At 42.3% G+C, this 13,029-nt stretch overlaps 1 protein-coding gene and 4 non-coding genes across 10 annotated transcripts; all 5 read left to right on the top strand.

Moving 5' to 3' along the window:
* Positions 1-643: 643 nt before the first annotated feature.
* Positions 644-12,574, top strand: puf60a (poly-U binding splicing factor a). 6 transcript variants are annotated; one of them, XM_062530424.1, is made up of 14 exons: positions 655-729; positions 2,110-2,199; positions 2,971-3,078; positions 3,716-3,811; positions 4,663-4,752; positions 4,858-4,908; positions 5,203-5,364; positions 5,658-5,750; positions 6,000-6,213; positions 7,350-7,540; positions 7,869-7,925; positions 9,395-9,500; positions 11,350-11,609; positions 11,857-12,574. In XM_062530424.1, the coding sequence occupies exons 4-14, from the start codon at positions 3,734-3,736 to the stop codon at positions 12,154-12,156; spliced, it is 1,602 nt and encodes a 533-aa protein (XP_062386408.1). In that variant the 5' UTR covers positions 655-729; positions 2,110-2,199; positions 2,971-3,078; positions 3,716-3,733; the 3' UTR covers positions 12,157-12,574. The 6 variants fall into 6 exon arrangements, with proteins under 6 accessions (XP_062386405.1, XP_062386410.1, XP_062386408.1 ...); XM_062530422.1 differs by lacking the exon at positions 2,971-3,078; XM_062530423.1 differs by lacking the exons at positions 655-729; positions 2,971-3,078 and adding an exon at positions 760-1,045.
* On the top strand, positions 4,357-4,491 carry LOC134075759 (small nucleolar RNA SNORA57). The gene has a single exon (XR_009938481.1). It is a non-coding gene; the product is annotated as a small nucleolar RNA SNORA57 (small nucleolar RNA).
* Positions 4,990-5,127, top strand: LOC134075758 (small nucleolar RNA SNORA57). Its single transcript, XR_009938479.1, has one exon. It is a non-coding gene; the product is annotated as a small nucleolar RNA SNORA57 (small nucleolar RNA).
* LOC134075755 (small nucleolar RNA SNORA57) lies at positions 5,446-5,583 on the top strand. The gene has a single exon (XR_009938476.1). It is a non-coding gene; the product is annotated as a small nucleolar RNA SNORA57 (small nucleolar RNA).
* LOC134075756 (small nucleolar RNA SNORA57) lies at positions 6,710-6,847 on the top strand. Its single transcript, XR_009938477.1, has one exon. It is a non-coding gene; the product is annotated as a small nucleolar RNA SNORA57 (small nucleolar RNA).
* Positions 12,575-13,029: the final 455 nt, after the last annotated feature.

The raw sequence follows: 13,029 nt of genomic DNA, 5'->3' as shown, positions 1-13,029 counted from the left end.
CCAGCCTTAATCCCTTTTAGAATGAAATACCAAAATCAGGTAAGGTAATTCTAGGCACAAATAGACATTAAACAGTATATATATATATATATATATATATATATATATATATATATATATATATAAACATTTTTTATAAAGAAATGTAGGCCTACACAGTGAAAAGTAAAGGCCTGCATAAACAGAGTAAGAGTGAAGTAAATTTGCATTTCACGTGCACTTCACTTCTGCCTACCTGACATGCTATTGGAGGCATGTACTTTGGGTTGCTCACAATTAAAATAGCCTTTACAAAATGCTTTTTAAAAATCATGTAAAATGTTACAGGGAACGTGTAGCTAGCTAACTGGCATACTGGCCTATGGGAACAGGTACGCCTACTGTTTACAAAACCTGCTAACAAAACATGGGTGCCTCTTTGTGACCAGTGACCCAAACTACATTCTTTATTCACACGTGTTGAAGGAGTAAACTCTTTGTTGTGTATCCATTGTGTTTTAAGATGACTGAATAAATCATTCTGAGTACCCGAACAAACCATTCCTATTACCTGTGTAACTTCATATCTGTTTAGTCTAGTGGCCTACGTTACGCAGTCAAACTTCTGTTTGGAGTAGAATTCTCGCGAGGTTGTAATGCTGCGTTCATCGAACTATCGCGAAACATTGTGATATTCAGCGGGTCGGCCTCCACGAAAAGGTGTGCTTCATGGCGGTGGCGGTGTCTGCGGTAAATTAAAAATATGGATATACTACCTCATGCACGCATATAATTAAATGGTATTGTTTATGTTTACAGCACTGAAATTCAGCAAACATTTGCCATCCAATTGTTAGACACAATTGTTGTCGCGAGGCTAAGTCATTCAAACTCAACATTTTAACTATCAGCTAACCAGCTAGCTATCGTTAGCCTAATGTGGATTGGAAATGCGAGAGCGGGATTTTGTTCATTGAGCTAGGCCCTGTGTGCTAGTTAGCTTGGATGGCTATCTAGAGTACAGCCTTGGATACACTAACGTTATTCCGTTGAATCTGCCGGTTAGGTATGTATCTAATGTAGTTGCCCATGTGTTTGATTATAGATAACGAGTAGATTTATTGGTTTGTGACTTGAAACAAAATTTCCACAAACTACGGCCATTCCATAGCTAATTATCCCTCACATTGTCCCCTAGCTAACTGCAGTAGCTGCTAGCTGCTACGCAACCTATAACGTTAACGTTAACGTTGCTAGCTAACAACTATGCTATGAACGTTAACGTTAGGATCGAGGCATAGCAGCTAGCAGCTACCTATTTTGTCATAAGACTGATGGTGTTAAACACTTTACATTTCTAAATTGTTGTAATGCTAAGGTGAACGTTTACTGACTTCGTTCCATCCAGGATTTTATGATGCATGGGGGTTCCTTTATGGAATAAATGTTGCATTGTATCTAGCTCTGAATGCTAACTGAATGGGCTGAGTCCGTCTACAGTGTATGAATTAACATCAACATGAGGTTGAAAAGGCCTTACCAAAAGCGTTGTCAGTCTCTGGTCAGCGGAATTCAAACGGACTACGTTTTAGCTGCCGAATTATGTTGTTAATAGAATAGAAAACAGCTAGCGTTATAACGTTATCGCATTGCTAGTTTGTAAACCACTTAACATTCAAACAGAGAGATCAAGGCAAAGAGTTTCATACTTTGAGCAAGGTGAAGTTGGCTAACGCCAATTCAGTTTCCTAGCCCACCATTGATCTTAGCTTGCTAGCTATTCTCCCAACAACCAGTTGCTTTGCTGATGTTGTAGCTGTTGTTGGATGAGCGAAATTTTGTTTGCATTTGTTGACGAATCTGTGAATCATCTCGTGTTAGTTAAACAAGCGTTGTAACATTACTCACCTTTAATTAACGTGACGTTACTTTTTTTGGCTTGAACACATAACATAAGCCATTAAGATCTGAATGGACAGCAGTTTGAAACATTTTGTTATTTTTTGATAACGTGAACGAATGAACCCACATTCAGAGCATGCGATGGAGGGTAGAACCTGATGCGGTGACGCATATGTTCATAGTGTTCATCATGTATAACTTATGTGAAGGATTTTTCTCCCCCTGTAGACTCTGATTTGAACTGTATAAGCTCTCCATATTTAATATCTCCACACGGGTTACGTGCAGCAGGACACCCCAACGGAGAGCAGGTGCTAGGTAAGGGCCTTACTCTCCCACTGCTAAAACACACTGGTTGTGGTGTAACGTTAGCCAGATCGCCAGACTTATCGTGTGTCCATTGACCCAAGTCGAAGGGACTTGCACTTTTGCGTTCCTCAGTATTTTAGATGGTTAGGAGATTGTCGAACTGTAGAGGCTAAACTACTCATAAAAACTCCGTCCCCCATTCATTTCAGACCAACCAGCTAAGAACCAATTTAACCTGTCAATATATGCATTATGCTGTTGGATGAACATAGTTCATCCTGTAACATGGAGAATTTATTGGCCACATGACCACTCTCTGAGCGCTAGGTGTTCTGGTGACTGAAAATGTGGTGTCCAAATGTCCTAACAGTACAAAGAATGGAATAACTGTACCTCTGTAATACGTTTGCAGAGACTTGGCTTTAAAGTCTTGAATATATTAAATTGTATTTTTATATTTTGTATTTGAATTTTGTAATCGAAAATTCACATCTGAAACGGTTTCCACAGAGATTAAGATAATTCAGTTGAATCATTACATTTCTACAGTACCATTTATAGTATGTAGTTAATGCATGTCAATCGTAGTGTGAGTTTGTGTGTGTGAGAGCAAGTGTGTGTGTCATAAACCCGCAAATCCAAGTGCCTCACTGGCTCAAACAACTTGTTTTCAAATTGCTGTAAACTTTCTCCAGTGACTCTTGTGCTAAGTAGGTTTGTGTTTTTTCTTTTCTTTTTTTCCTTTTTGTCGTTTCTCTCTATGTGTCGTCTGTGCTGTAGAGCGTATCTCTTGACTGTACTATATTTCCAAAACCAATGGCAGAACTATTTGGGTTCAAACCTCCTTAAGGAGGGCAGTGCACCACTCTGGAGTTCATATGAACAAAGGTACTTCAGCTTTCTTCTGTGTAGTAATCAATAAGGGGACTTGCCTCACAGAACTTTCAGTAGAGAAAACCCACATTCAGGGGGGGAAATCTCCCCTAATATATGGAGATGTCAAATGTTTCCTGTTTTTGCTGGATGGGGTGTTCACCATGTGCTGATATATTTGCATGGTCTACTTTTGTTCTCTTCCTGATATCTTACCCCATATTAATGTGTCCCTCTTCTATCTAGTAGGAGAGAATTATAAAAGGCCGCTGCCTATCTGATTTGTAATGCATTTATTGCTCTTTGCTGCCTGCTCCTGAAATGTAACATTTATTCCATTGTGTATATTTCAGAGCAAGCTCAAAGGGATTCGTCTAACGCTAGCATGTAGAAATGTTCTGTGCTGTTCAAATCAGTAGTGTAGTTTGAGATTAAAGTGCAGTGGTGCTCTGCATCAAGGCAAAATTATAATCTACTCTGAATCAGAAGCTAAATGCGTAAACATTGACTGTGCTCAGATGTGAGTTTGTTCTAAAGTTAGGATTTCACCATAAGAATGTGGATGTTGTTGAACCTGTGTTCCTCTGGGTGTGTGGTAAATGAAGACATGTCCGTTTTTCTCCTCTCACCTGTTATGGACGTATGTGTGCAGGGCGGCCAGGCTCTGACAATGGAGAATGGACAGGGCACCGGCTCAAAACTCGGCCTGCCGCCTCTCACGCCCGAACAACAGGAGGCGCTGCAGAAGGTAAGACACTTGGAAGGAGTCTGATAGAAGTCTACGCATCTATTTTTTTTGCATGGTGATCTCCCCAGTAGCACTAGATTAGTCAAGTATTGAAGGTAGTGTAAGCAATTTCTGACCTGTAATGCTACAGATTAGTCAACTGTTAAAGGTACTGTAAGCTATTTCTGACCTAACACGGTCACATTTACCGAGTTTCATCACAGTCTGCTAGTTGCCCAATCTCTGAGTGCACTGTAAAAAAAATGACTTCTCCAAACCATAGCAAAACATTGTGTGGAGTGCCTTGGGCAGCACTAAAGGGGGGTGAGCTACCTCTCTGTGTTTTGTAAATAAAATGTCAATCATTTTCGATAAACGTGTTTGCCAAGAAGCACACGCATAAACATCAACAAACACGTTGTTATCCAGAATGGCTTATAGCTCCTTTAAGACAAAATGTGTTTATTAGATCGTGGAGGGTGAGAACAGAGGAGATTAGATAGATATTACCTTGGCATACAGTCTTGGGCTTAACACACAGGGCCTCTTAAGAGACTTGTTAATGTCCTCCATCTACCGACATGAGTGGGTTTGCTCAGTGTCCACCATTGTCGTCTGCGGAGGTAGAGCATAGCCAAGACTGCCTTCAGCACCAGCGTGTTCTATGTTTGCTGGTGCTATTCTCAAATCTTGGTACAAGGACAGCGCTGAAACATTAATCAAGATGATTATCTGTGAGAAGTTGAAAACGTGATTTCCCCTAGTTCCCCATTCCCCCATTTGTCTTGTAGCTCAGGTTTTGTATTGTTGGAAAGTTAGCCCAGCTGTGTTGCTTGGTTTCTTTTGGTTGCACGAGTTGTCTCTTATTACAGGCGAAGAAGTATGCCATGGAGCAGAGCATCAAGAGTGTCCTGGTTAAACAGACCCTCGCCCAACAGCAACAACAGATAAACAACATACAGGTGAAGACACATTTGGCCCATTCCTATGTCTTCTGTGTTGGATTGGATGTTGAAAGGATTCTATTTCAAGTTCTTCTGTTTTAATAAAATGATCTTTATTTTCAGATGGCCTCGTTGTCAATGGGCTTTGGAGATCCTCTCTCACCATTGCAATCGGTAAGTCTGTCCGGCACAAAGTTATGACTAGTTGATAACCAGAGAGCAGTGTCAAGGACACAGTTGCATTGTTCCAGACCACCTCTATTTCTTGGCGCACACATGTTAACTTCAGTACTTGTGTGTGTAATGTACGGAGGCAGAGAAATGCCAGTGCTATGTCTTCGGTGCCAGTGTGTTCATCGTCTGCTGGTTCTATCCTCAATCACTGGGACAGGCTCTCTCTATGCAAACTCTTTTGAAGGTAACATGTTTGTTGGCAGTGAGCTTTAACTAGGATTTTCTTGTTTACAGGTGGCAGCGCAGCGGCAACGAGCCCTGGCCATCATGTGCCGCGTCTACGTCGGCTCCATCTACTACGAGTTGGGCGAGGACACCGTCCGACAGGCCTTCGCACCCTTCGGTCCCATTAAGAGCATAGACATGTCCTGGGATTCTGTTACTATGAAGCATAAGGTTAGATTTGAGAACTGACTGGTCAGAAAATGGAAACTGTGATTGTCTTATCTGTCATTCTAATGTCTGTTCAGTAGTCCCCCTCCATTTCTTGGCGCACACTTGTTAACTTCAGTACTTGTGTGTGTAATGTACGGAGGCAGAGAAATGCCAGTGCTATGTCTTCGGTGCCAGTGTGTTCATCGTCTGCTGGTTCTATCCTCAATCACTGGGACACATCGTTATGAAAAGCAGTGTGTATGCATATATAAATGAATGAATTAAATCTCAACTGTGCCCTTTGTGTCCCACAGGGTTTTGCATTTGTGGAGTATGAGGTACCAGAAGCTGCTCAGTTAGCGCTAGAGCAAATGAACTCGGTCATGCTTGGTGGGAGGAACATTAAAGTAAGTGGAAGTAAAAGATACTACTCTGTTCCATTAAATATATGCACACCGTTTTGTATACATGGATCAAGTAGTCTTAGACCATAAGGTTTTTCTCAGTGGAAATTTTCATTGCAGTTTGCTCCTAGTATTATAGGACTAGGCTTAGTCTGTGTCTGGAAAACTGTCTTGTAGTGTTAGCTGTTGCTCATCACACATTACCGATATTCTTTTTTTTATTTGGTTTGTTAATGCATGTTCTATCTGTAGGTTGGTAGACCAAGCAATATTGGTCAGGCCCAACCAATCATCGACCAGTTAGCAGAAGAAGCGCGGGCTTTCAACAGAATCTACGTGGCCTCAGTCCATCCGGACTTGTCAGATGATGACATTAAAAGTGTCTTTGAGGCCTTTGGAAGGATCCAATCCTGTATGTTATCACGAGATCCCACTACAGGGAAACATAAAGGCTATGGATTCATAGGTGAGTCTTAGCATATTTTGTGTGAAAAGCCTTTCCTGAAAAGTCACCTAGAAATAAAACTGTAATGATCATGAAAACTCATTGTTTTGGCTTCATATTCCTTGTTTTCTTTTGTGGCCGGGCTTTGATGAAGTCACTTTAAAACTATTTTAGAGATCTGGGTTTGAGAAAGCACTCTTTATTATTTCAGAAAATCAACTAACATCAGATACATGTCATATTTCACTAATGAGGTGGTTTTGAATTAGTTGATGAGACGCTTGCAGCCATCCCACTACTATTGCTGTGAAATTCCCCACAGATGTGATAAGTGTGTCCACAGCAGTTCCCGACAGACTGTGCCTTTTGATTCATGGCGCTAGTATTGAACTGGTTGCAGACTAAACTGTGAGGTCATACAAAAGTGAAAAACAAGATGTTTTCATCCATTTTGTCTGTGGCAACATGTGCCTGTTGACCTTGATTGCTTATCTTTATTATGTCTGCTCAGTAGCCCCCTCCATTTCTTGGCGCACACTTGTTAACTTCAGTACTTGTGTGTGTAATGTACGGAGGCAGAGAAATGCCAGTGCTATGTCTTCGGTGCCAGTGTGTTCATTGTCTGCTGGTTCTATCCTCAATCACTGGGACATTTCAAAATCAGTATAGTGCATGGTGCTAGTATTAAACCCAGTTACAGGCTAAGCTGTGAAACTTTTGTTTAAGTTCAGAAGTTCCATGTTTGGATCTCCTGATTGCATCAAATTTAGTCATTACTATATCCTTTAACTGTAAATGTGAAGCATTTTTGCAACAAATTGTAATAGCCGTCTTTGTCAACCAAATTGGGCATTTTAGTCATATAGGCTTAGTATGTACCTAGTTACCAAATTAATTGGCTGCTTGTTATGAACTAGTATCTATCCAGTCTGGTTTCAAGACTGGTAAATGAGGCTGCATTGCCTAATTGTTCCCACTGAATGTGCACAGTCATATTGTAGGCAAAAATCCAGATGCAAGGTTATTGGCACATGGACAACATATGCATATTTGTTGGTTAGTTGAACAGAACATGTTGTCATACTCTAGCATCACATGGTTGCTTTATTTGTAATGGAATACCTGCAGCTCCCTCACCCATGTGTCCTCCACCGTAGAATATGACAAGCCGCAATCGTCGCTGGACGCTGTGTCGTCCATGAACCTCTTTGACCTCGGGGGCCAGTACCTGCGCGTGGGCAAGGCCGTGACGCCGCCCATGCCCCTCCTTACCAACACCACGCCTGGCGGCCTGCCCCCAGCAGCCGCCGTGGCAGCCGCTGCCGCCACCGCCAAAATCACTGCCCAGGTGAGCCCTTTTACTCCTTTCACAATTTACCTTTTCTTAGTCAGGGTGTGTGTGAGTGATCAGCCGCTTTCTCATGGCTCTAGACTGGAGCCTTGTACATTAAGGTTGCGTGATAAATTAGCCTAATCAGGCAATACCAGACCCAAGGTGAAATAGCAAGCGAGAGAGAGAGAGAGAGAACTTGGCTCAGTTTTCTTTTCTTTTCTTAGTCAGGGTCTTCTCTGAGTCAGACTAGGCAATTGATGGCATGATGACTCAGTGTGACTTATTTGAGATCAGAGACTTTTACATGCAGAAAGATAACATAGCGTGTAAACTCCAAAAACAGATGGCATGGAATCTGTCCCAGCCGGAGAATCGGACAGAAGACTTCCTACACTGTCTGGTAAATCCCTCAGGAAATTCTGTTCCAAAGCACGTTGGTGCCTTTTTGTTATGTGTAGCTCTTTTAAGTGTTGGGAGGGACTTGTCTTCAGGCCCCTCGTGTTATTTTAGTAAGTAAAGTGATCATTGTCTTTTAATTTGTGGGCTAGTAAAATGTTAATTGTCAGGTTAATTTTAGGATGTTATGGTTGCTGTTGTTTCTCATTGCTATAGTAGCACCTCATATGATTTAAAATAGATCTAAGTAGCCCTTTTGTCTCTATTGATGCTATGATGCTAGAATCGATTTAGTCTTCGGCCTTGTATGATTTGTTTGCACAGCAGCCTGTCTCTTTAAGAAAATGCAACCAAAAACAGTGCTGATTTATTAATATGCTCTGTGCATTATTTAAAGGCCTCACTGATGTTGAAATTAGTGCAAATGTTTATATATATGTATATTCTTTCAATATGTGCAGTTTCACACCTATGTTGTGTGACCTGATATTATAAAATTGTTAAGTTTCTCAGTTCATTTGTTAGTTTCATACCTATCTGTTTTTATCATAGACCGTTAATGAGAATCCAATACAGTCTGCTCTTAATTTTACTGTTTTCCTATGCAGCTTGTGTAGTGCTGCATACACAGAACTGTAATTATTGAGAACGATGTGTAATCTCCCATGGTAAAGATAAATGTAATGTTAGCGTTTGTGGACATGATCATAGACTACATAATTAGATCTCAGAAGAATAGTTTATGTTTTGTCTTGTCCTCCTGTGTTTTCCCTCTTAGGGCTGGCTGCATATACTAAATCATCATACATCAATCATCTTACAGCCGACTAAACTATAGCCATCATTATCAGACATGATTTTGTTGTCAATATGTGTGTGTACAGTCAAATGAGACACTAAGAAGTTATGCTATCTAGTAGTACAGCATAACACATTTGGTATATGCCAGTCAAAACTGCTAAAGGTTTGCTAGAATTTGAGAAGTTTCCTTTCCATTTTTTTTATGTCGTATTTATATTTTAAATACGGTAGCACTGTATTTAAGTCAACCACATTATATGTCCATTGTACTTGAGTTTAAAGCAAAGTTGCCTATAACTTCTTAATGCTATAGGTAGTGCTATTCTCGTTCAAGAACTTGTATTTTTACACCTCAGCTGATCATAAATGAGCTGTTGTGAACCAGCAGATGTGAAACTTGATGGAATGCCTCCATGGTGAATAATCTTTTGTCAACACCCTCATCAAATTAGCTGGACTTTGTTTTGTTTTTATGCAGCCAGTCCCCTGTCCTCTTTCTCTATGTACTCCATGCCCAGTTTCGTCCCTTCTCACCTCTGTCATTTGTGTGCGTGCGTGGGCGTGTGCGTGTGTCTGTGTGCGCGGCTGGCGGTGTGGGTGCATGTCTTCTGTGTCCTGGTTAACGGGCACTGTCCAGGCGGTGTTCCCTTATGTCCCGGTCTTTCCCTACAGGAAGCAGTGGCGGGCGCTCAGATCCTGGGGGCAATGACAGGCGCGCAAACGGGCCTGCAACTGCCTCAAGCAGTCATGGCAGCGCAAGCTCCGGGAGTCATCACAGGTACGCAGGACAGGAGGTGGAGGCGGGTGGGCGAGGGTGGGTGGGGGCTCAGGCAAGCTGGGTTTTCCTCTGTGGCGGTCCTTCCCCAGATAACTCCCCTTGAGCGGTTACATTGCCCTCAGCGAAGGTCATCGGCAGGATTTTGTCACTGCCACTGACACACACGCATTGGGGATGGCTGCAGAGTTGCATGCGGTTCACTGCATGATGTGAGGTATAGCGAGACTTATTGCAAATGAGGAAGCTTGCGCATACAGGTGGGTTCTATGGTCATTTTGATAGCATTCAAGAAGACAGCCTTTTTCTTAGTACGGTTGTATTGTGTCACTGTTTTGCAAGTAGATGTTTAATCCCTAGTATGTTCCAGTCTGTGTCTGAGCACATGACCCATGTTTTTAAGATCATGTGTAACTACTGAGCGGAGTAGTTTTCCTGCATGACTAACTTCAACAACCTTGCTAGGAATGGGCTCAAGTATTCTGTCTACAGATGCATACAGTACTTGATTTCTTGATTTTCTTATTTTGTTTCCCCTGCATGATGGCATTCCATACCAGTCCCACAGACCGTTGACTTCAATGCACTGTTGATGGGCTACCTGTTTAGTTGACTCGATTGATTTTTTTCCTTTCTATATACGGAAGTGATACTGTAACATGTAGCAATATTAGTGTTTCTTAAAATTCACTTCCATTTTGTAAAATCATTTGTTTTTGCTTGGTTTTGTTTCACAGGGCTAATGTTGTCTTTCGTCATAAAATTGAAATAATGAATCACAGTGAAAGTGACATGGTCTGAAAATACTTTTAGTGCCATGCTGTTTTTTTCTTTATAAAAAAAATGTGTGCAACTGCAAAATCACCCCTTCAGTGAGCCCATTCCTAGTCTTGAACCATTTTCCCCTTTCATTTCTGCCCTTGATTCAGGGTGTGTTTGTATACCTACGTGTAAACTTCGCCCCCTCAGGTTGCATTTGTTTCCTATTCAATACATACATGCACATAGCCTGTCGCAGGGACTGTCCACTAATAGATTTCTTTTATTTTCTCTTTTCTCCTTGTCTCTCTCTTTCTCTCTTTCTCTCTCTCTCCTTTTCTCTCTCCTCTCTTCCCCTCCCTATTTTCCACAATCGCCCTGACCGTGGCCTCTTAACCCCTCCCCTTTGCTGCACACTGACCAACCAAGTGTGAAGAGGACTCTCTCTAGCCCCTCCCCTCATAAACAAATCTCTCATTCCTATTGGCCAGTGAGTCTCAGATCCTGTGTGTTTTTGTGGAGATGGGTTTTTGACATGTCATCGATTTGAACATCCAAATGGACAAGAATAAACAAAAAAAAATATATATATGTTTTTTGGGGGAGAGGGACTCTCAGAAACCCATCACCCCACCACTACCCCACACACCCACGTCATTCACATAATGTACTTAAGTTCAGTTTCCACACAGTTCTTCTCTCTGACCAGGATAAAGTGTGAAACCTGATGACTGCACACAGGTGAAGGTGGCACAGTTTAGAGCACCCATATCTTAAGGTGGCAGTTTACTGCACGGTGGCTCCTTTCACCCCAGCACCTGTTGATTTAGCCTCACAACAGTGTCCTTAAATGGAAAATGAACAAGGTGAACTTGAGTTTGATCGTCGAATAGTAAGTTTGGAGTCGATCTTAAGATGGAGCCTAGGCAAGTGTCTAGAAACTAAGCTAAGTTTCTAGCTTAGTTCCCTGACTTGGTAAAGTCTGGTTTGCCCTAAAGTCTCATCACAGTAGTGCTTTTCCAGGGCTGACAGGCTCCTCTGTGCTTATCCAGCATGTTCTGACTCAATGTTGGGCTCCTTGCTTTGTCTACAGGGGTGACTCCCGCACGGCCAGCCATGCCCGCCCTGCCCCAGGTGGGGCTGGTCAACCCAGTACTGTCCTCGCCGCCCGCCATGGCCACGGCGGTTGCAGCGGCAGCGGCGGTAGCTGCCGCTCACGAAGCGAAGGCGGAAGAGGAGGAGGCGTCCCTGGACGGCACGGGTCAGGAGATGCTGAGCGAGCAGGAGCATATGAGCATCTCGGGCAGCAGTGCCCGGCACATGGTCATGCAAAAGCTGCTCCGGAAACAAGAGGTGGGCCCTCAGGGTTGCCCAGTGTGGCAAGCAGGGTTTATATAGCAGCTGAGTGTTCGTTTTTGAGTGGGAAGATCAAATCACAACATTGTACGATTCCATGAAACGCATGAATCAGAACCCCCAAAGAGAGTTGTTACTTGACATAATTTTGAAGTGTTACAGCCTTTGTGTGTGTGCATTTGGTGTTTTCATCCTATAACAGGCCAAGTTTGCACATCTTCATTGCCCTTTGTTTTCTTTGCAGTCCACCGTCATGGTGCTAAGGAACATGGTAGGTCCAGAAGACATCGACGACGAGCTTGAGGGCGAAGTCACAGAAGAATGCGGCAAGTTTGGTGGCGTGAACAGAGTCATCATCTACCAGGAGAAGCAGGGCGAGGAGGAGGACGCCGAGGTCATAGTCAAGATTTTTGTGGAGTTCACCTCGGCAGCGGAGATGAACAAGGCCATTCAGGCACTCAACAACCGCTGGTTTGGGGGCCGCAAGGTTGCAGCGGAGGTCTATGACCAAGAACGTTTTGACAACAGTGATCTCTCGGCATAGACACTGCGATCCTGCCCCTCCTCCCACAAACCTTTCCCCTCTTCTGCTATCAAACACAGCTGCCAAGCACTGCTCCCTCAGTGGTGCGGGCCCCACTTTTTAACTTGTAATTATTTTTTATCAATGTTCATATTAATATTATTAATGATCCCTTTTAGGGACAAAGGCAAGTAATGGAGATGCTCATGGATTTTTTTTTTTATTATTATTACTGTTGCCTACTGTGAAGGACTGGATATTTGTTTTTGTATTGGTTTGTTTTTCTTTTTGTTTCTTTTTTTTTTTTGCTCCCTCTTAATTATAGTTTAAATTCGGTTACATTGTTTCTTTTTATGATCTGAAAGACTCCAGAGGACTCCTATCTTGTTATATAGTTCTGTTTCAGATGCCCAGGAACAATAAATTCTCAAAGTATGAATGCTTTCTCATTCTGTGGAATGTGTTGGTGTGTGCTGCAACCCATCTGCCGTTTTCAACATGGTGCTGAAGAAGAGGTGGTATTTGAAGATTGACTCTTCCACCGTTCTAGCAGTTTATTATCAAATGATACTAATCAATGTATAGAAACCAGCTTTCCGCAAGCAGAAAAACGGTGGAGTCAAGATGACTCATTCTGGAGGTGCCTGGATGATGTCAACGCTGCTAATGTCAAAACTGAGTGGTAAACGCTACGTTTTGAAGACAGTAGGATATCGACTTTAGGTGAAGGAGTGCTTCACAAGCTCATGTTACACGAATTTAAATATTCATATGAATTTTTAATAGCGTATTTCCTGTTAAAGCAGTGCCGTCCGACCACAATGTCTAGTTTAGAGCAATACTGAATAAAAGATTGCCTCGCTTCAACCCTATGACAATTGTTTGTGACTAAAA

Source organism: Sardina pilchardus, chromosome 2, assembly GCF_963854185.1.
Source record: "Sardina pilchardus chromosome 2, fSarPil1.1, whole genome shotgun sequence".
Lineage (NCBI taxonomy): Eukaryota > Metazoa > Chordata > Actinopteri > Clupeiformes > Clupeidae > Sardina > Sardina pilchardus.
The sequence above is the reverse complement of the archived record's forward strand: the minus strand, read 5'-3'. Positions and strand labels throughout refer to the sequence as shown.

Excerpts from the sequence above, each read along its gene's own strand:
- puf60a (XM_062530421.1), top strand. The coding sequence starts at position 709 with ATGGCGGTGGCGGTGTCTGCG. Across the intron at positions 6,214-7,349 it reads TAAAGGCTATGGATTCATAG|AATATGACAAGCCGCAATCG; the intron begins GTGAGTCTTAGC and ends CCTCCACCGTAG. Across the intron at positions 11,610-11,856 it reads AGCTGCTCCGGAAACAAGAG|TCCACCGTCATGGTGCTAAG; the intron begins GTGGGCCCTCAG and ends TTTTCTTTGCAG.